A 24,186-nucleotide genomic window follows, 5' to 3' on the forward strand; every position below is an offset into this window, starting at 1 on the left:
ATTCTGAGCTTGTGAGGCCGTGTGTCTGTGATCTATCTGCATTACCCAATTTGGTCTGACCTTTTTATAGTACATCTATTATAACACATCATTACAACTACAACCCTGCTGGCTTAATTGAGTTTGTTATTCTTGTTATTGTCTCACCAGCATGGCGTGGGCTGTAGGTTTGTGAGTTCAGTGCTGTCAAGTTGTTACTGTACATCCTAGTGGTTGGAGACCTTGCAAACATTACAATTGTAGATTAAAAAGCGATACACTCAGTCTATAACCAACTATGAGATAGCCAGACACGAATATTGAACCTAGCATCTACTGTAGTAACTGAACTTGAAATGCAGACACAGAGAGAGAGAGAGAGAGAGAGAGAGAGAGAGAGAGAGAGAGAGAGAGAGACCTTAATAGTAACTTAGAAGTTGCAATATACATATTCATCTTATAACAACCTCACCTGGTGGCACTTAAATTCTGGTCTTAATTCCACTTTTATTCACTTGGTCTTTACTAATAAGTTATGTGGTAAAAACTGGTAATTTCTGGTACGACTGGTAAAAATGCCTGTTACCATATTGTATATAATTTGGCTTTGAATAAAAAGATAAAAAATAAAAAATGCAAAACAAAGGTAATCATCATATTCAATTTCATTTTGTCCTTTCCAAGAAAGAAAGGTGACATCTGTTCCACAGAGAGCCAATATGGTGTTGTCATATGTAAGCACTAACAATGCTACTTATTTTCTGGTTATTTACAGAAATTCCTCATTCAAATTTCCCATAGGAATTCTGAATAACTGTACAAATAATATCTGTTTGACACAGACTTACAGTAAGACAGTTTCTACATTTTGACGGTACTCCTTTATTGTACGCCCGGTTAATTACATTGTAATTATTACAGTAGGTATATACAAACGAGCAAGAAATATTTACCTACTTGTAGTAGTGTTTTCGTGGCTATAGGTGTTGCAATGACTGCTGCAGGTAGGTCCTAACAGAGAGCCCATAACAGGGCCATTGTGCGCAAATGTCCTTTGATGAAACAAAAAATAGGTACAGTACTAGATAAATACATCTTGTTCCTATGTATTTACCTAGTTCTTACAATGTAATTACCGGGTGGGAAAATAAAGCGCTACCATTTTGTCTTATGAGTTAATCCAATTTCCATTCTTTATACAATTAGCTGATATTGCACTTTTTAAAATGGAAAACGTAATGCTTGAAAATTGATGAAAAAAACGAAAATTTGTCTTTTATTGACATTTGACATTATTTTGCAGATTTTTCAAATTCTCCGGAGGAATTCCTGTAAGCAACTGAGCGTTACCTCTGACCGCATTTCAGGACTAGTAAATTACACTTTACTTTGGCTCTCTATAAGACTAGGTGTTCTATGAATCAGATGAAACCTGTGTTTCTAGTTGTCCTCTAGAGCAATAAGTAATCTGCATGGCACTGCTGCATTTCTTTTCTTGTATGATTTTCACTATGGAAAAAGCACAAACATTTCTAAAGCAAACATATTACATTCATGCCACACTTGAAAGGAGGATCCTGAAAAGTAAAACATCCTTATTTGCGTAGTTATAAAACCCTTGGAGTGTTACCACACAAGTCTGATAAGACTTAAATGCTGGATCTGTAGTAGAAGAAGTTCTTCTAGTTTCTATGCTTCATGTACAGAGGGACCGGGGCTGCATACTCTCCCCCTGGGCCAGCAGATGGGAAGAGAGAGGCCTACGTGTTCAGTTTGTTTACTCTCATAATGGATCTTGTGCCAAGTAGCATGCGCCCTCTCCCTCCCAAGATGCATTGGGGCCCAGTTGTTTCCCGAGTTACCAGATTCAAAGGTCATCCCCACCCTTTGATCCAAAGACAGCGTGTAAGGGGAGTGAAGAAAGGGGGCGTGGCTATGAGCCATCTTGTAGTTCCTTGGCCTTGGTTAGGATAGTGTGAACATCTGAGATGGGGTAGTCCTAAAAATAATTAAAAAGCTGTTAAAATACACCTGAAAATACTAAAACAATCAGACAGGACATGGTTAATAACATACTACACCGTTAGCTTCTCTGCCCCAAAGCATGGAATTCCCATTACCGCAGTGGTTCTTGATGCTCCTCAAAAGTGAGCACTATTACTGCGGCTACGCGTTTTGATGTCAAGGCCTTTAACAGAGCTTACTTTAGAACGCCAGAGCCATTACTTTATCATTTATAGTGATATTTATGTAAAACAACTAGCAAGCTTAAAAAGCCTTATCAGAAAAGGAATTTAAAGAATTACAGAACGCTGAATATCCCACATGCATTCTCCAAGCCAAAGCTGTTATAATGTTGCACACTGACTGCATTTTTTCTATTAGCACCTCCACCAAAAACTAATTGTTTTACAATGACTCCCTCCATTCTATGCATGCTGTACATTCTTTCGATTAGCTCATGATCAAGCTGTTGAATCTCAATGAATCTTTGAAGCAGAAAAAATCCAAATGGTGTTGGATTTATTCCCCAAACATGATGATGGTCATGCAAATTTTGCCTCAGAGTAGGTGGACCTGTTCATAGGAGTGTCAGGAGACAAAGCTCATCCATTCTTGCCATCATGGAGGAAGAGCAGGGAATGAGGAGGAGCAGGGACTGAGGAGGAGCAAGGACTGAGGAGGAGCAAGGACTGAGGAGGGGCAGGAACTTAGGAACAGTTTCATACACCTACAGTAGTAGGTCCCTCAGGTCCTCGGGCACTGAGCTTTTAATGGTTCCTAGAGCCAGGACTAAGAGGCAGGGGGAGGCAGCCTTCAGGTTTTTATACCCGCAGCCTTTGGAACACCCTGCCAGAGGACCTGAGGATGTCAGACAGTGGTAACTTTTAAGCGAGACCTCAAAACATTGCTTTAACCACGTAGCTTTGCTTGTTTTAATATCTTAGTGCTCTTAATGTATTGTGTTCTTTGTTTTTATAGTTTTTATTCTACTTTACACTATCTTTTAATATTTAATTCTTTGACTTTTATTGTTTCTTTTAAATCTGTCCTCATTGTGATTATTACCTCCGTCCCAGCGACAGCGCATGGGAATCACTGGGCGGGTCCACAAGCTGCCCAAACATGGCCAGCCATTCACCTGCATTCATTTTTTGGACTTGGGACGAAAAATTCCACCCATTGTCAATGGGGAGAATTGAAACGACCATATCTCGACATGGGAAGGTCACAAATACACAATACGCATTCATGGGCGGACGTCTTTGTTCTCAGAGCACCATTTCTAGTAGTACCTTTCTTTCATTTTGTACGTTTGCTATTATTTAATTAATGTTGCAGTCATATTTGGTCTGGAGTTATATTTTATGACGTTTGCTGTGTCGCAATAAAGTTAGCACTCCTGTGCTTTATGCGTTTCATTCACATTAGAAGTTAAGCGGACGGAGAGGTGATTCCTGGTTTAACATGGAGGCGACACTACGCTGTGTAACTGTACAAATTGCATATTGCCATCATGAAATAACCAACTAACTTAGAACTGCATCATAGCTCATGGTGTCTGTTAGGGTAGGTTCTTACCTGCAGCAATCTCATGTTGATTGTGAAATCTCCAGACAGCAACTGATCACGGATCAATCTGCAATCACAAAGGGAATAAAACAGTAACCACAGATAAAAACTCTTACCGCATTTTAAAAAATGGGGAATGGGGAATATAGCACAGTAGAACTTAAAGATCTGAACCTCAGCGATCTAAAAAGTCCAGTTGACACCTAACAGGTGTCAAAACTGGAAATAGTAGTCAAATCAAACATTTTCAGGGGACTGCGCTGGCATCACAGTTTCAAGGGACTGTGCCAGCATCACAGTTTCTTTTCTTTTTTTGATATATTTTTTAGGGCTTTTCAGCTTTAATGGGACAGGACAGTTTGAGAGAGACAGGAAACGTGGGAGAGAGAGAGGGGAGGACATGCGGCACAGGACCTAAGCCGGGAATCGAACCCAGATCCGCCGCGCGAAGGACTAGCCTTCATATGGGGCACGCCTTACTCGGTGAGCTACCAGGGCGCCCCAGCATCACAGTTTCAAGGGACTGTGCCAGAGTCACAGTTGCAGGGGATTGTGATAGCATCACAGTTGCAGGGGACTGCGCCAGCAACGGTTACTCTAGGGCGCTGGCAGCGGGTACTCTGGGGCACTGTGCAGTGGACTGAACCAGTGGCGTTGGGAACCACAGGAGCCACGGCCTCTCCTGGCCAGATGTGACCATTCAAAGGATGACTGCCAGATGTCAGGGTGACCCTGGTGTTTAGGAAATGCAGGATCAGGAGAGGCAGGATGCAGGACAGACACAGGAGACGGCTGCAGCATGGGCTCGTCGTCATACGTGGAGGGTTCGAAGTAGGCCTCCCAGAGGTCATCCTCCCAGATGTCATCCTCCCAGGGCTTGTAGACCGAGTCGCGGCCCGTCTCCCAGGGCTTGTAGACCGAGTCGTGGCCCGTCTCCCAGGGCTTGTAGACGGATGCAGACTGCTGGACATCCGGAGATCAGGACCAGCAGGCTGCAGGTTTTTGACCCCACGCCTAAGCGACTGGGGTATAGGCTGGCTGGCTGCTAGTCTAATTGAAGTTATTTTGTTATCCAACAATGCAAGTTCTTCTCATTTTGACTTCTTTGTAAATATTGCCAACTAACCCTGACCTAGGATCCAATTACCCCCTACTAACTTGTTGAGGATACCTTGCCCAGAGTTAAAACAAAACATGGAGAAGCAGCGTTCATTTTTTATGCTCAAAACAAACTTCTAGAAAACTGCAGGTCTGGTGCAACTCTCAGTTCTTTTAAATCAAGACTGAAGACTTTTCGCCGCTGCTTTTTATTAAATCAACTAACTATTCATTCATACACTGAACTGTTACTTTTATTCCTGTATTTTATTTTTCCTGCATTTTGTTTTAAATGTCCTTTTTTTGCATTTCGTTTTATATGACCTTTTATGAGTTTCTTGCACTTTGTCTTGATGTTTTTAATGTCTCATGTAAAGCACTTTGAATTGCTGAAATGTGCTATACAAATAAACTTGCCTTGCCTTGCACATTTCTGCTGGTTAGCGATGCGAAGGACAGACAGTTCCTTCACTCTCTTAGCTCACAACCTTAATTCCAACACCAGACGGAGTCACTGCAGCGCCAGGAACCCTCGAGCCGAGATTAAACCAACCCCCCTCAGGGAGCGGCGGCCCAATATGCCACTCCCTTTGGGATCTGGTCTTACTTGGATCTGGCAAGACCGGTTCCCCAGTGGGCAGCTGTACCGAAACACGGTGCATTAGACCGCTACACCACCTGAAAAGTCTGTTGCACAAATTCTAAACAAATGATGCTTGTGCATTGATTCCGTAGAGATGACACAAAGTGTTGGCTCAGTTGAGTGTCTCTTGCTTAGTGTGTGGGCCGAATTGTGAATGCAGAAAGTGTCTGAACATTTTCTAACCCTAATCCTAACCCTCCTTCACTAAAGGCCAATTTATATTCGGTAAGACAAGTTTCACCCGACCATAAACTGGCCCTTAGTGAAGGGCAAGGAAATGGCGGAATGGGGATCTCAACTCACGTGAGCATGGCGCAGCAGACCAGAATGAGGAAGTGGAAGCGGTCCTGGTCGGAAAAGAGCGAGTCCCAGATCCGGATGACATCTGGAAGCAGGAATTCTTGGGAAAGGAGCAGGGTCAACCAGCGGAAAGTGAAGTACTGGGGCTTGATGTTCTGCTCTTGCTGTGAAAGAGAGAGGGGCAGGAGACATGGGGGTGTTGAAAGACAACAGGGGTGGGAGAACAAAGAGAACAGAATATTAATAGGAAAAATAATTCTAAGAGTTAAAGTATCGAATCTATGAGCAGTTAAATTATATCTCTACTCAAGAGTAGCGACATCAGATGCCTTGTTTGGCATAAATTCGGGCTATTCATTAAGGTTTGAGCACTTTTTGTTGGACATCATTTCCAAACATACTTGAAAATATCAGTGCCCTCCTGACAAATATCGTACATAAAGTACTATGCTTAATTGTTAGACCACACAAGAAAATCCTGTTTAAAGCTATTTATCTGGGCAGTGCGTGTTTATTTGCTTGTAAAACACAATATAACATTAGAATAAATATAAATAAACAATTTAAAAAAAAAAACATGAATTTCTTGTTTTGAAGGTTTGGTTCCCAGAGCTCTCCTCGAGACACCCCAGTCATTCCAGGTACTCGTTAAATTACACCACCAACACACCTGATTCAACTGAATGAGCTTTTGATTAGCTGAACTAGGTGTGCTAATGGTACTAATGTAATCTAACAAATGCATTGGTGTATTGGATGGAAACTACAAATACTGGGGGGCCTCCAGGAGAGGTTTGGCTATGCTAGTACACTTCAAATAATAGGTTTGTATTAACAAGGCTGTAGTCAGCAAGCAATAGCCCACCAAACCAGATTTTCAAGATGTAGTGTTCAAGCTGTCAAAGAAAATTTGTAGAAAAACTGGGCAAGTTGAAGACATTAAATGCAGTGGAAGACCCAAAAAGCTACTTAAAGGTCAGTTCTTAAAGGGACAGAAGGGAATCCAGTGAAGTGCTTGCTCAGCATCTGGCAGTCATCTAGTACAAAAGTACAAGTACTGTACACACATCGACCGTGAAAAGAAGTCTTGTAAGAAATGGTCTGTAGGGCGTGTTGCAGATAAGCAACCATTATTGCGGAAAGGCAACAAGCAGACGCAATTGAAGCGAAAGACCCAAAAGCATGGAGCAACAGCCAGTGGCAGAACATCTTATGGAATGATGAGTCCACATTTGACATTTTTGGTTCAGAAAGACACCAGTATGTCAGAAGAAGAGTCAGACAGAAGTATGTTGATGTCCGTCTGCAGCCTTCGGCGAAGCACATTGACGGCTCTGTCATGGTCTGGGGGTACATTTCAGCCAGTGGTGTAGGGGATCTGGTCAAAATCGATGGAATGATGAATACTGAGAAACATAAACAGAGTTTGATTCATCATACTGTACTGTACCTTTGGGGAAATGACTGATTGGCAAAAATGTTATTTTTCAGCGTGATAATGACCCCCAAACAGAATTAAGGCCTATCTGGAGCGGAGGTCTGCTGATGGATCACTTACAGTATTAGACTGGCTACCTCAGAACCCCGACCTTGACATAATTGAAGTGTGGGATCACTTGGACAGGGAAAAGAGCAACACTCACCGAAGAACAAATAAACTTACTGCCCAGATAAATAGCTTGAAACTATTTTCTTGTGTGGTCTGTGGCTGACTTTTGCATAGAACCGTGTGTATCAGGGTTTCCGTTAGAGAAAACCGGTACCGGTCAATGTGTGCGGGAAGATTAGACTTTTCCGGACAAACTGGAGAAATTCCGGTTGTAGTATATTTTTATACTGTATTATATTGTATTACATCAATCATACTGTATTACTCTCATGTAGTAATCATTTTATTAAGAATAATGAATAGACTAAACTAGGAACTGTGTTAACCTAAGTAGTTGAACATGTGAGTTATAGCAGATGTCCTGTCCTGAGTCAGCATTTCTGTCCTGAGTCAATAAGATAGCGCCTTTGAAGTCAGTTAGCCTACAGTTGTAACATGATCCTAGGAGGACACAGGAAGCACACAAATAGCCACATGTCCGAGGGGGTCAGAACATCAGTTGACCGTTTTTGACCATGTTTGTATTCCTTGTATGCAAATTTGTTTGTCATGTGATTCCTGGCCTGAAGCCAGATATAAGCTCGGCACCTCGTATGGGAAAGTAGTCATGCCGAAGATTTGACCCCATGTAAAAGGCTTGCTCAATAAAGTGATGATTAGACGTATAGCCTCCTTGAAGTTCTGTTCCACACGAAGATGATGTTTTTGAAATACACTGCACGGTCATTATTATATAATATTAGGCTTATTATAGGTGTTTGTCGCGGTGATTGGCCGTTGTGTAGCTTATATGCCATTTATTGTCTTATTTCGCATCCGTATGATTAAATGTGTGATAGGCTGTCATTATTCCATGCGCTAGGCCTATATGTAATTGCACAGCCACAAAAATAGTCACCTTTGGTTATAGACTGAGTGTATTGCGACTGTAGGCTAGAACATGAATGTTTATTTCAATTGCATGAATCAGATTTGAGGATGTAGGCTAATTGGTTTGGGATTCGCGACAGTAATATGTGTTTACTAATTTCTCTTTCCAGTTTTAGCCTATCCTTTTTATCAATAAAACAGTGTCATTATAACCACGGACATCGCAGTAGGCTATGAGGAGGACATAACTGTTGAGAAACAACTGATAGGCGGGCTTGGCTAAATAAAGAAATGCCACAATGCATGTCTAGATATATAACATTTTTAGTGCAAGAGATTAGGCAACATGTAGGCTTCTCGTAACATTTTAATTAATTTAATTAAAGGCTTACGGCTGCGCTGATTGGAATTCATAGGCTAGGCCTATAGTCTAATTTCGGCCTTTTATCAGATAGGCTAAAATAGAAAAAAACTCTGAAAATAAATATAGCCTACTTAAATAAAGTGTAAGAATTTACAACGTGCATAGGCTAATTTCCATTCGATATTAATAGGCCTTTCCATTTTCGCCTCAAGCTCCGTACCTTGATCAGGCTCCCTCTCGCTTGCTATGGTGGCCTGCTAGCCTATAGGCAGGTTTATCTTACGGCTGTTTTTTCATCGCATAGGGCTACTAGCCAATAGCCTACACATTAACGGAATAAAATGAATAGGCCTATTCGTTTTTTTATATTCAAAAGGAATCATAATATATGGAAATTTTATTTTAGCCTTTTGTAGGCCTAATACAATTAGGGGGAATTATTTTGTCCGAACATTATGACCGGACAGATTTTAATATATCGGACTTCAACGGATTTTTCCGGACAAAAAACGGTAATTACCGGCTAACGGAAACCCTGGTGTGTATGTATGTATATATATATATATATATAGAGAGAGAGAGAGAGAGAGAGAGAGAGAGAGAGAGAGAGAGAGAAAGACAGAAAGAGAGAAAGAGAGAGAAAGAGAGAGAGAGAGAGAGAGAGAGAGAGAGAATGAGAAAGCAGCAGCAGATTTGCTCCAGACAAAAAACGGTAATAACTGGCTAACGGAAAACCTGGTGTGTATGTATGTATGTATATATATATATATATATATATAGAGAGAGAGAGAGAGAGACAGAGAGAGAGAGAAAGAGAAAGAGAGAGAAAGAGAGAGAGAGCAGCAGCAGATATCAAAAATGTGAAATGTTAACCCCTCTTTATCAGACCCAAAATTGCGTGTGATTGGTGTGTCGGGATTTGAGCTAGTGCTTACCAGTTTGAGATAAAGCTCCATGTCCTTATCTTTGAGCATGGAGTAGACACTTTCCATCTTGTATGTGATACCACACTGTGAGTCATCCAGGCTTTTAATGAAGTTGTCCCTGTTCTCTGACATCAGGTTGGTAAAACAGAAGAAGGTGTCCGCTTCAGCATGTTCTGACAAACATAGACAGACAACGATCAGTAATTCATCTTTCAGATCACTACACAATAAATCCATGAATTAGCTGACACACCTAATGTATACCAACTGGCAAACAAGCATCTATTGGTTGTGATGCCAATAAGACCAGAGGTCACAAAGGAAAAAAATTCAATTCAATAACCTTTATTTAAACTCAAAGGTCACTGAGGTTGCCCTCATTTACAGTGACGATGAGTAAAATAGATCAAATAGAACAGATGTACAAAGTTGACACTTAGTCATCAGAAGCAAGTCCCTAATCAGTCCTTGGAATTGTCCTGACGGCACTAGTGCGTCCAACTTTAAAGACTTCTGGAGATGGTTCCATAGGAACGGTGCAAAATAACTAAAATTACACTTTCCCTATTCTGTAACCAAATGTATGTAACCAAAGGGACCTGAAGCATTGATAAAAGAGTTTAGGTACTGTAGGTGGGTACTATCGGTTCGGTAAGAGGCCTTATACAGAGAGAGCACTGAATGACCTACATGACATGACTAGTAATTTGAACTTTACACTACCACTGTTGCACTTTTGCTTATTAATTGATTTAAATAAAATCTAGTTCAGTGAGAGCAGCCTTAATATAGATAATTCCTACATAATCAAGAACCAAGATCCTATTTCTATTCCCAATTGTACTCTCAACTTCTAGAGCAACACATCTACTGTATATCATCACCTTCTTAAAATAATGGCCCAAAACATTTTTTGATGAAAACCCTTTTTTTTTTTTTACCCGAGTCATCTCTTCATTATGCAGGCCACCACTGCTAAAATTCACTGCATCCTCAATTGAAAAGATCACACTGTTCCTACCCCGGTAGTATAATGGCCTATGTCAACCTATGCCTATATTTTGACTCATGGACCCCTTGAGGCCATTTTTTTTTTTTTTTTTTTAACTTGAAAATATTACTTGGGCATTATTTTAAGAAGGTGACGATATGCTTTTTGAAGGAAAAATTAGTTCATCCAAATGCCCAGGAGCTTGTATGCAAGGGCATGTTCAATGCGAACAACATTCAGAGTAACTCATTCAGAGTAACTCAGTAAGTCATCAGGTACACTCATATGTGATTTCGAGAAAAACTTACATTTGGTTTTATCAGCATTTAACACCAATACAAACTCTATATTTCTGTCAGGGGTCACTAATAAGTGGAATGACCTAATCTCTGACTCTGACCAGTCGTCCTCAAAAACAAGTCATCCTCAAAAGCTAAGTAACAGGACGAGGCAGGCCCCAGTCAGAGAGGCCACCAAGAGGTCTATGCTAACCCTGAAGGAGTTAACTTCCATGGCTAAGATGGGACAACAATAGCCTGGACACTTAAATATGGGTTTTATGGGAGAGTGGCAAGATGAAAGTCCTTGTTGAAAACAACTCACATTAAATCTCGGTTAGAGTTTGCCCGAAGGCATGTGGGAGACTCGAGTTCAAGTAGAATGATCTCTATGGTCGGATAAGACTACAAAAAACGTTTTGGGCTCAACACTAAGCGCTGTTTGGCGCAAAGCTAACACTGCACATCAACCTACTGTAAGATCATCATCCCTATCATGAAGCATGGTGATGGGATGCATCATTACCAGAACACAGGTGCTAAAAACAATTAAAAGGTCATGAATCTGATGATGACTTTTCTTAGGACTTTTCTAAGGAGTTTCTTAAAGGACAATGCTCGTTTTTGACAACCTGGACCTTATTTATGACATATTATAAGACGTTTGACTCACCGAGATCACTTTGGTGTAGTTCGGAGGCATGTAGAAGAAATTTAAAATCCAGCGCGAGCCAGTATATCCATGTAATGTCGGTGGTCGGGGCACTTATAATGCAGTTTCTAAAAATCTATTTTCTGCCGTGAAACGGTTGTTTACATCAATCTGTCTTCATGAATCGCTAGTTGTGCTTACATAGAGCATAGGCCTGTGGTGGGTTTTCACATGCCTCTGTAATATGATCTTTAGAAACGTCTTTCGAAACGAAATAGCTTCCTCACTTGCTCCAGCACGCATGCGCACAGTGTGCTGGAGCAACGATTGCGCGCTGTGCGAGGAAGCTATTTCGTTTCGAAAGACGTTTCTTAAGATCATATTACAGAGGCATGTGAAAAACCACAACAGGCCTATACTCTATGTAAGCACAACTAGCGATGGATTTTAAATATTTCTTCTACATGCCTCCGAACTACACCAAAGTGATCTCGGTGAGTCAAACGTCTTATAATATGTCGTAAATAAGGTCCAGGTTGTCAAAAACGAGCATTGTCCTTTAAGAACTTTGAGAAATAAAATGAAGATATTGGTGAACGAGACCTGAAAGACCTGTAAACAGGAGGAAAATGAGGCCTTAGAGATGACAAATGTCAAAAATATAGTGGTTCCGTTGTAATTTGTCTTCTCGCGCATCAGATATATTTTTGTCCGCTGTTGTTTTCAAAAAGTATTGGACTTCATTGCATGTTCACAGTGCACTGTGGGATTTTTTCTTATGGGCTCCGATGCAGAATAAACCTGCATATGACTTTACATTTTTGAATTTGCTTTCACTGCTTCATTGACTTCATTGATTGATTTAAATCGGCAAGTGTATGATGAGAACAGACTTCTCCCGATCCAAGTCGGAGCATATCAAACATGTTTGATATTTTTGAGAAGATTCTGGACGCAATCGTGTAGTGTAAACTCGTCCAGTCGTTAAATGTGCGATACCCAGTTTTTCAGTTGTCATACAAAAATCAGCAGAAGCCAGTCGTCTAGTGTATACTCCCAGTCACTTCATAATCTGTTAAGATTGTAAAAGTCTTCTAGTGTATCCGATGCTTCAGAAAGACTATGTCCTAGAGGGCAGGGAACGCAATGTTACTGCTAACATGGATGAAAATGACAATAAGCTGTCTGAACCCTAACAGGCTCACAATAAAATGAGTAACATTCCACTATAGCTCCAGTGCCAACCTTTCCATTGGTTGTTGGGGTCCGTGGCAAATGTGTAGTAGATGGGCCCCACGATCTCGTTCATGCCCTGTACATAGGCAATGCCCGGGTTGAGCTTGGCGTAGATGAAGAGGATGCGCTCCACCACTTCCCAGTGAGCCTCACAGCCATTGGGAAGTACTTCATACTCGTTAGAGGGGTACAGGTTGAGGGACTTCCCTGGGGAGCTAACCTGGAAAGGGGAAGAAGAGAGACTGTTTACAGTATACAATATTTGTTTACTTTTTACATGATGAAGGAAGAAATGGCAAAGAGGGAAAACAGAAGTCAGAAATTGCTGTGACTTAGAAATGATCAGTCAATCCGTGTCTGAGAGGTAATGGTCACACAGTCGAGCACAGAAGTTGACTGTGGGACCCTAGCATTGCTTTGCTATGTTAGTGTTCATGTGGGACAACTGTTCAATGAAAAAGCAGATGGTTGAGGATTGAAGGACCAAACTTTTCAGACTATCCAAGACCTGGTAAAATACTGTTGAAGTCATGTTTAGCTACTTAAAGAAAAGGTAGATCAAACTGTCTTTTCACATGTGTATTCATGATATTGTAATGGAAAAAGGTTCAATGTAAAGTTTAATGAAAAGAAAAGAGCTTGCCCCTTCACTATGCAGACCAGGACAAACCGGAATAGTAAATGAGAAAAGAGTAGAGTCCGCACACTGGAGCATATAAATGATGGACTGTTCCCATTTGGCTAAGGAACGCTAAGGAAATGGATCCATTGTAATTAATGACAGCCGCTCCACTGCAGCCATTGCGTTACGTTCAATGCCAGCGTCCAACGTTAGAGAACCGCCGAGGTTCCTTTCTTGATTTTTAATAGACGCTGACAGTTGACGCTGATGGACACAGTGGAACCAAGGGATAAGGGATGCTAACGTTTGCCACCATGAGCCAGATATACTTCTGATAAAATGCAGTAGGTGCAGTATGTGGTTGTGGCTCAGAAGCACTTTGTTATTTTTTGCAATTCTCATTACATCCCCAAGAGCAATCAATAAATAAAGTGCTCTGACAGTAAAATGAAATAAATCTGTAATCTGTGAAGTCGCAGGACTGTAATAAGTGCGTCCAATCATTTTGAGTTGGCAACTTGAAATGATTTGCTGGCTGACCTGTCTATCAACCTACCTACTTGCCAAGTGTCATTTGTTTTCCCCCAGTTTGGAGGAGTGGGTTTAGAGGGAGGCCTGAAGAGAGGGGCGGGGATTTTGTCAGTTTAATTTTTCAAAATCTTTCAAAATGTTTCTTAAGTCTAACAGGAAATCACAAACCACATACAGCACCTTTACTGTATGGTTAAAGTTACAGAAGTATGAGGGAGAGAAAAGATCGATTTTTTTTATTTATTAAAGTACAGTTGGGAATATTCCATCATTGGGGGGTGAATCGTGATATTAATTTCAGTTTTGACTTTGTTGGAATGTAAACATCTTTAATCAGTTTTTGATTGAGCTTGCTGAAGGAGGGAAAGCACACAGAGAAGAAGAAACACTAAAGGAATTACAATTGTGATTATTTAAAGGAATGGATGTACACAAACATATAAAAAATACTTCTTTTTTTTTTCTAAAGGTGTTATCAATCTATCCACATCAGGCCACACTCGCTGTCACACTGCAGACTCACCTCAGTTTGAGCCAAAGTGCTTCCTCTACTATTACTCAGGCAGGAGTTCCGCTTCCGGAAATGCAAGAATTACACACCAAAGTTGTTTGTACACGCTTGCAACAGAGCTTTCACACGCTCTTGATTCATAATGGTATTTTCTTCAATTCAAGCCATTATCCATGTTTTTTTTTAGGGTAAAAGATAAAACTGAAATATAGACTTTTATAGGTAAAACTATGATATAAACTACTTATTATTTTAATTACTCTGTCATTTGTCAGTTCAACTGCTGAAATGTCTATTTTGCTGTTCTGTCATGTGTCCTCCATAGTTGAGTCAATCCACAGGTTCAGCCAGCATGAAAAACGCCCCTGGAGGTTTTGCGCTAGTGTTGGGGGTTACATTAAGTTCCATTCTCAAGGGAACAAACGGTAGTCAATTATTGATAGGAACTCACTCAGCAGCGCACCAGATCAAGAGGGCCAGCCTGGGGCTTGAACCAGCCCCGTATACCAGCTATAATTATTGGGCTCAAGATCAAATCAAAACTGCCAAGATTAAAATCCAATACAAAAAACATACTGTTGAAGGAATAGTGAATTTTTATATATATATTTTATATTTTTTAGTTTTTATTTAAGGTTGAGTCGCTTTGAGACAGAGATGGGAGGGGGGTTGGTAGGTTGGGTGATCTTTGAAATTGTGCTCTGGAACATTAGATTAGTGTACTCTTCAAAACGCCAATAAAAAGACCTTTGAAAAGTTTCAAATGCTCGACAAGAGCAGCATGCGTGCATTCGGTGTAGTTTGTACTCGCTCAGCTGAATGAGTCTGCCTGCTCAACAGCACCACTGTGACAGAACCAGTCTACAGTTTACTGAACAGTGTCTCGCTGCCCCAGCTAGCAGGATCCACTACAATAGACGCTCTAGAATATGGCTTTAAAGTAAAACTCACGTTGGTAACACCACTACGATTGCGGTCGACAGTCTGGGCCTTGAGGGTAGTCTGTTCAACGCGGCGTCTGAGGGTCTCATACTCGTTCTTGGGGTCCAAAATGAGCTGGCAAGGGTGGTCTGTAGGCCGCTGGAAGAACGCCATGTCTGGATACAGACGCCTAGGAGGAGTGAGGACACACACACAGAGACATACACACAGATACACGCACACACAGTCACTGATTATGTCTGGATACAGATGCCAAGGAGGAACAGGGATTCACTCTCTCACACACACACACACACACACACACACACACACACACACACACACACACACACACACACACACACACACACACACACACACACACACACACACACACACACACACACACACACACACACACACACACCATCAGGAGTTAAACAGGGTGATGCGCTGTCTCCCACATTGTTCGCTGTGCATATTAATGACTAAGCCAATGAAATCAAACAGCTTAAAAGTGGAGAAATGTGGAGAGGAACACATCAGCATTCTAATGTAAGCTGATGATATTGCTTTGATGGCAGAAACAGAAGTTGAACTACAAAAGATGTTGACATGTGAGTATCTGGTGTAGGAAATGGAGACTTACCATAAATGAAAAGAAAACAGAAATCATGCATTTTAAAAACCCAGCCAAGCATACAAGTGATTTTCCATCACTGCGTATGCCCAGTGTTGGATTACGTATGGGGAGACAAAATATATATTCATGTAGTGAAAGACATTTTTCATCAACTAAATGGGCTACAGCTATTGACACTAACATGTGCCCGATTGTCCGGCCAAGTAAAAAAAATATTCAGGCAGATGGAGTTTGCTTTCTGGTTGCCAGGGCGACTATGGGTTTTTGCAGATCGTTTTTAGAGAATGGGAAGCAACCTTCTTTTGTTCTCCATTCACACAATGAGATATATCCGTCAATAAACACTTGAACGTCCTCTCTCTCTCTCTCCTCCCTCCCTCTGTCCTCCTCACTCTCTCGCCCCCACCCCCTCTCAGCATCTACATCCCTCTCTCTCCTCCCTCTCTCCGACATGCAAACCTGCACCAGCTGCCCAATCATCCACTGTCAGTCAAGATGGCAAAATCGGCTGCACTGGCGATAACAGAGAACATTCATTCATTGCTTGCCAGAAGCCTATTTGTATATGGACTTGTGTTTGCATACAAGTTAGTTTGTGGCCCAAACCTACCTGACATCTTTATCAATCTGCAGGAGAACCTCATTGTCTTTGAAGTAGTTATTCCACCTGCTGTCTGGGTTTGGATTGAGAGGCTACAAGATAGAACAGAGCAAGAAAAAAAGAATGAATGAATGAAAAGTATTGATATGCTATGTTGTAGGTCACAATTTGTGGTATTAACTTTTTGGTACTTGATTTACAAATGGCTAATCTGGTATGTGACAATGAAAGCTAAACAATTTCTAAACCAATTTTATAATTTCTGTACATAAAATATTGTAGCCTTAAATGTTCTGTTTTCAAATAGTTGCATCTCTGTTTTGCCCTCCTTTAAGTATAGAACAAATAAAATGAATTGATCCCTCTGTAAACAGAAACAAACATAATCCCTCTGTAAACAGGCAGTGTGAGGATTCACAGGAGATGAGGAACTCACATGGTCCTCCATGGTCACGTCTTCTCTAGCCAGTCCCAGTTTGGCCTTGGCAATACCTGGCTGGATAATCATCTCCTTCAGGAATTGGGAATAGACTTCCCTAGAATACAAAGAAAGACAATCACAACGGTTTATTTCATTTCAACTCAACAAACTCACTCTACGATTTGAATTGGAGTAAAGTCTCTCTTATTCCAAAAGATCCAATGGGTTCATATCAGATCAAGTTTGTCATCAGTTAATAATATTAGTGGGGCTGCCAACTGGGGTCAAAATAAAAATAAAAACAGAATAGTATAATATTATATTAGAATATTATAATATTTTTCAATTTGCATAAGAATGACTCTCCAGTGCTACAATATGTGGCAAAAGGACAGCAGAAAGATGGTGGTACTAAAAAATAAGATCAATATTACTATCCACTTACACCTGGAGTCTCCCCTCCCCATATCTTGTTATACTTGTGTAATAACATATCGCTAAACGTATTAGCCGTAATATGACAAGGTAATTACAGCTGCTAAAAATAACCCCCATTAATTCCAATAATTCCCATTCAATTTCCATGGAAAGTTTCCAGTTTTTTCAACTGTTCCCTGAATTCTGAAACCCTACTACTGATACTGAAAGACTAATGCATGCTTTTATTCCTAGCAGGTTGGACTATTGTAACGCTCTCCTGTCTGGCCTACCAAAAAAAGCGATTAGTCAATTCCAACTGATTCAAAATGATGCAGTACGTGTTCTTACAAAGACCAGAAGGATGGTTCTCATCACACCAGGTTTAAAATCACTGCACTGATTACCTGTCAGTTTTAGAATAGATTTTGAGAATCTTTTATTAGTCTCTAAGTCAATACATAATCAAGCACCTAAATATATATCAGATATGCTTTTAAAATATACACCCAGTAGGTCCCTCAGGTCCTCTGGCACTGAGCTTTTAATGGTTCCTAGAGCCAGGACTAAGGGTGTATTCACACAGACACTAGTTAGTGCGCCCCAAATGAGTTTTGGGCCCGAGAGAGCTTCGTTTAAGCCTATATGAACACAGCAATCGCACTCAGGTGCGCACCAAAACAGCCGCAATGAGACCCTCCAGAAGGGGTGGTCTCGGAGCGGCTTCAAACTAATTCTTGTGTGCACCAGTTATGGTGTGAAAGCGCGCGACCTCGGACCGACGCAACTACCTTGTGCACGCCACATGTTTGACCTAAAAAGTTTTTCATGACGCTCTTGCACCCATCCCCAGAAAGATATTGACCAATGACAGCACTGAGCCTTTTCATGTGACTTGTGGTGCTGCATTTGGACCAGAGTAAAGAAAGTGCCGTGTGAAAGCGAACCGCAGTAGCTGAGAAATGAAAACAATGTATCACTTTCGCTTTTGGTGCGCACTAACATATGTGAATACGCCCTAAGAGGCAGCTTTTAGTTCATATACCCCCAGCCTTTGGAAACCCTGTCAGAGGACCTGAGAATGTCTGAGACCGTGGTAATTTTTAAGCAATCTTAAAACATGTGATTTTACCATTGCTTTTATCACGCAGCTTTGCTTATTTTAATATCTTAGTGCTCTTAATTTGCACTCTTTTAATAGAATAAAAACTATTTTACACTATCTTAAAAATGTTTCATGCTTGTTTCTTTTAAATCTGTTCTTACTGTGTTTATATGATTTATGTTTTTATCTTTCTCCTTTTATATAAAGCACTATGTGCTACATTGATTTGTATGAATGGTGCTATATAATTAAGATGACATTGACATTACTCACTCCCTATAGCTAGATTTGACCTGTTTCAAATAGTGTGTGCTGAAGTTCAGTCAAAAAACAGGGCGTGACAAAACATTTACCTAACTTCGCTAGAACTACAAAGATCAGGCTAAAGTGGGTTTTTCACCTTGTTGTTTCTGGAATGCGGTCAACTCGGGTGTGACATCAATTCCAACTCCAAATTCCTACTTCCCAGGCAAACTGAATGCAGCATAAACTGCTCCAAGTAGCATCTGAATGCAGCATAAACTGCTCCAAGTAGTCTTCAGGCATCGGACTAAACTGAATTTACCTTGCAGGTGGTGTTGCTTTTGAGCAAAAGCTACATGTTTTCTAGTCCTTCTATATATCAAGCTTGATAAATATGGAATAAGAATAGATTTTGAGTAAATGTCTGAGGGAAACAACGAACGACTCACTGTCTTTACCTTTGTTTTTTCAGAAATGAATCCCATGTTGTCTGATCCAGAGGCAGGTAGTTGAGCAAGATCTAGAAATTGTATGCAACATCCCAATCACTCATAAATATTATAAGAATTATAGACAAACACATTTTTGTTTTACAGTCAAAAAGTGCCACCCACAGTTGTGTATACAGTGCATCCAGAAAAATGCTGAGAAAAATGGAATCAACGGAAGAATGTTGAGAGAAAAAAAATAAAGAATTTAATCCATTTTGGAATAAGGCTGTAACATAACAAAATGTGGAAAAACTGAAGGGGTATGAATACTTTCCGGATGCACTGTAACTGCTGGGGTGAAAATGCTGTGATTCAGTGGTGGTTTCAACCAAGGCCTTGCTCAGCAGTCTACAGACTGAACACAGCTCTACCAATTGGAAATCAATACAGAACATGCTTTTAACAGAGGACCTAGAATTGTTATGAGGCAATGTATAAGGCAACTTACCTTCCAGCAAAGTGCACGGATGCCTCCTTCAAATGGGATTCCTGAGATAGTACAAAGGAGACATGGGGGTATAATGAAAAAGGCAACAACCTAAACAAGAACCTTACATCATGGTTTATATCAAATTGATATAAAGATTTTTGAAAATTGTACATTTTTGCAACTCACCACTGAAACAAAGTTCCCGGAGCGCCTTCAAGTTAATATTCTCTTCACTCAATGCCACCTTGAAATCCTGGATCCTGAATGAAAAAAAAAAGAACAGCCATATCCTTAAAAAGATTGCTACCATTACAAAAAATATCCTATCAACTCTAAATAGGTGTATTAGTGAGGCTAGTCTACAGGAATGATTACACTGCTCTTTGGAGGTTTTAGCTCTGTAAGAATGGGTGCCACAGAGTTTGTTGGAAATGTTTGGGTAGGTACCCATTGTAAACGCTTAAGGGCAGGGCTTCCCCACCTTATCTTCACTGCAGACCAGTAAGCATGTTATAGATGTTGTAACCACCCAGTTAGATGTGAGTGCAGTAGAGGGTGGGGGGTTAAGAGCAGATCCAGCGTCACAATTCAAAAAGGAGTCAAAATGATATGGATGAGCACAATGTAAAAAGGTAACTGATTTTTTTTTTATATTACATTTAATACCACTCACAAAACAGTGTGATCTCTAACTGGTTAGCTTAAAGCTGCAATCATTGATTTTATTCACAGTCAAAACTAATTAAAATCACCTGATATCAGATTGTTTTACTGAGCCATAGTGTCTTAATAGCGTCCTACTTTAACTCATCCCTACCGATCACCTGACTGTTGTTATTCCAGCATTTCTGCCTGTGTTGTCAAAATCAGTCCCGTCCCTTTGCTTCGCCCTGTGCATTAAACGTAGATTATATGTTTTAGCCTTTCGTTTGTTGGAAATTAAGGAATGAAACCGCACCCTCAAGCTCTCAATGCTGGGTGATTTAATCAAATAGACCAATGTTTCGGCCTTGCGGTCTGTGTCAAAGTCATGGTAAACAAGTCTCTTACTGCTATCTAGCGGTAAATAAAATCAATGACTGCAGCTTTAATGCTTTTCTTCTGGTAATGGCGCGTGACGTAATGAGACAATGGGACACCCAGCATTTTTTTTGTACACCCAAAAACCAGCAATTACTGTTTGACTCATGATATTTGGATTTAAGAATGCTTAGGCTCCTATTATTAACAGTTTGACTCTCCCTGCTTTTGAAAGGCAGTTTTTCAATAACATAATTGTGTACGCCATGGTAGAGGTTAGGCTGCATAGTAGTTGACCACTGTAGCAGCAAGATGTGCTCATTCAGACCACTGTAACAGCAAGATGTGCTCATTCAGACCACTGTAGTAGCAAGATGTGCTCATTCAGACCACTGTAGCAGCAAGATATGCTCATTCAGACCACTGTAGCAGCAAGATATGCTCATTCAGACCACTGTAACAAAGAGATGTGCTCATTCAGACCACTGTAACAGCGAGATGTGCTCATTCAGACCACTGTAACAGCGACAAATATGATGGTCAGCCTCCCAGCCTGCGCCCGTTGGTAGTGTTTTTGTTAGGGCTGTCAAACCATTAAAACAATTAATCTAATTAATTACATGATCTGTAATTAATTAATCTAATTAATCGCAAATTGATCACATATCCATGTTTTGCTGGCAAAAGCACCGCAATGAAGATAGCCTATTTAAATTCAAAGACATTACATTATTGTGGCTTTGTGATTGTGATTACTGACCGATGTCCAGTGATCCCCGGTCAGAGCAACGTATTTGGCCCCTACTTCCATTCTTGTCATCTTTTCCATGTCATACAACTGTTGGATTTTTGTAACTATGGTGCCTCTTGAAGACTGCTTGTAAGTTGCATCGGAGGAAGCAATGTGAAACGCCTCTATTAAGCCCTTGTCCTCTACCATTGAAATTGGCCTGCAGTCCACAGCAATCCACTTTGCGATGGAGTTCAATTTTTCAGAGGTATACTTGCTAATTCGGAGCCTGCTCTCAGTGAGCGTGGGTGGGCGAAGCCCACTAGTACTGCTCGGATGGTATGCAAATTCTTATCCTGCCTACATGAAAAAGACTAAATTCCTAATGCTAATAAAACAGCATAACTAATAACTTATGCCAAATAAATAATTACTACTTAGTTACTAATGAATATTAAAGAATAATCATCTTAATTCAGAAATGTAGGCAAGGCCTGAGAAAAAAGAAAAGATCGGATTGTTGCTGACGAATGACGACGACAATATTCTCGGCACCAACAACGATCGTAGCGCAGAGAATGTGAGCCGGAGAATAGCCAGTCTGCGCGCTGGCCTGTGCGCATGCGTGCTGGAGCAAGTGGGGAAAGGCGTGTAAAGATCATATTACAGAGGCTAAAGACCCCGTATTTGAAAACCACAACAATGGCTCGCGTTGAGGAATCTCAACTGTCGATTTATTCAATCTGATTGATGAAAACAACCGTTTAGCGGCCGAAAATGGATTTTGAGAAACTGCATTCTCGGTGCCCCGATCACCGTCATTACATGGATATACTGGCTCTCGCTGGATTTTAAATTTCTTCTACAGGCCTCCGAACTACACAAAAGTGATCTCGGTGAGTCAAACTTCTTATAATATGTCGTAAATAAGGTCCAGGTTGTCAAAAACGAGCATTTCCCTTTAACTCCCATTGTAATGAAACGTGTTTTATCCCCATATGATGTCATTCCGGCTGTATTTCTGCCAATGTTATTGGCCATAACTCTGAAAATAACCCTGGGAACTGATTGAACATCTCTCAGGGACTGACAAACTATATGACATTCAGATTGGGTAAATCTTTCCTTTGAATGAGTGACATCTGTAGGGTATGAAATAATAGCTAGAGCAAAGCTACACTGGCAGCTCGCTTAGAAAAGCCTACATGAGGTTTAAATTGAAGATTAGATTGAAGAGGCAAGAGAATGTGAATTTTCTTAGCTTCTTAGCCACAGCTAGACAATAATCCATAGGAAACACCACAGACTGGTATGCTTGTTTCAAATATTGGCGCAGAGTTGCTGAATGGGAACACAGGGAGGAGTATAGAACTAGAAAAGCCATTACATTACAACCACTCATTAGGGATGGGTATCGTTAGGATTTTAGCGATACCGGTATCGATACTGATTATTATGATATGGTGTAGTTTAATGTAGATTAGTATATGTATTTCAGTGGAGTGGAGTGTGTAGGCTAGCACTGACTGATCACGGGTCTAAGGGGGCGTGGCTACTTGATGGGTACCAGGTGTCAGTATAAAGGTTTGAGAACACCTGCGAGGCGGGGCCATCTCGTGAGAGAAGACCTGGCCGTGAGTCAATCGCGAACGAACCGTCTAAGCTACACACACATTCATATAGAAGACTTATCATCGTAAATATTTAAAAACTGACTGAACGCGAAGAGGACAGGAGCTGGTCGTGGAGGCGTCGCACGAGGGAGTGGATGCAGCTGGAGCTAGCCCAAAGCCGAGACGCGTTATCAGCAGGATCCTCAGATATGTCCGCGTTCACCTTAGACCCGTAGCTAGGGAGAGTGCCAACACTGAGGGAAAGCGAGGCCTACTTCTACGTCTCATGCTTAGGGAATCTTAGGTTATGGGTCGATCCAGGAAATATTAGACGAGCCCTAGGCTAGATTAGATAGGACGGCCGTAACACCTATATTGCTTATTGATACCGATACTTATCGCTACTCTTATCGATACTACTCTACCACTTTGGGACTCATACACTCCCTGGGTCGAGGTTTCTGTCTCAGTTGGTCTTCATTTACATAGTGGACTGTCACTAATATAGTAGTCTGGCTCAACGGATCTAGGTTTTGGCCATAAACCTTGTCATTCGTTGTCACACTGCCCAATCAGTGGCGAGTCTGGCGATGCAAATTAATCTGATTCGGCCGAGAGAGATTCTCTCGGCACCAATCAGATTCGATCCAGACTATTTTGCAAGAGCACCATCGCTGCATCCGGGGCTGGCTCCGCCCAAGACGACTGTGATTGGTTTAAAGAAATACTGCGTTTTTTTCCCCCCTATTGCAGAATGGTAATATGTCCAGCCAGACCTGTCTCCGGCGCTGGCACAGCATAAACGAAGTGTGGAGATAGGTCTGGCTATGCGAGACTACTGATATAGTGATCCTGTGTGACTTGTCCAGACATTGCTGGTTATGGCTACTTTTTACACATTGGCAAGCTCAGCTATGATGTTTCTCTTTTTAACTGCATGCTAAGCAGGTATGAGGGTGTCTGATAATGTGCCTCTGGAAGGGGGTGGGAACTGGGGTTAAGGGCTGTGGTCATCTCCCTACAGCTGCCCAATATGTCCATCGCAATCGACCAGTAGGTCGCAGAAGCTATGCTGGTAGATCTCCATGATGGTAGATCTCTATGCTGGTACATCTCGAGCCATTCAAAAGAAAAGCCATAAAAAGGCGACTTGATGACGCGCATTGAAGTTGCGTGTGCGGAGGCAAGCAGTCATGTCACCTCTCTTGATGTCCAAATGAGAAACTTTTTCATCCTGCTACTTTGTAGATTACAAGTATGACCTCGAGTTTAGCTGAGTGTTTTAATGATTTAATCATGTGTGGGCTGATTTCATCATTGTTTATGTATGTATACTTATGTATGTGTAGCTGATAGCTGATAGTAGCC

At 41.1% G+C, this 24,186-nt stretch overlaps 1 protein-coding gene across 1 annotated transcript; it reads right to left on the reverse strand.

Moving 5' to 3' along the window:
• Positions 1-875: 875 nt before the first annotated feature.
• Positions 876-23,905, reverse strand: tbc1d13 (TBC1 domain family, member 13; the record flags this gene model as incomplete). The annotated part of the gene is made up of 12 exons (XM_084442542.1): positions 876-1,978; positions 3,562-3,619; positions 5,597-5,757; positions 9,372-9,535; positions 12,529-12,739; positions 15,135-15,294; positions 16,358-16,440; positions 16,785-16,884; positions 18,993-19,054; positions 19,474-19,514; positions 19,642-19,715; positions 23,841-23,905. The coding sequence occupies 12 exons, from the start codon at positions 23,903-23,905 to the stop codon at positions 1,913-1,915; spliced, it is 1,245 nt and encodes a 414-aa protein (XP_084298668.1). The 3' UTR covers positions 876-1,912.
• Positions 23,906-24,186: the final 281 nt, after the last annotated feature.

The sequence above is a fragment of the Borostomias antarcticus genome (assembly GCF_949987555.1).
Source record: "Borostomias antarcticus genome assembly, chromosome: 8".
In the NCBI taxonomy this organism is placed as follows: domain Eukaryota; kingdom Metazoa; phylum Chordata; class Actinopteri; order Stomiiformes; family Stomiidae; genus Borostomias; species Borostomias antarcticus.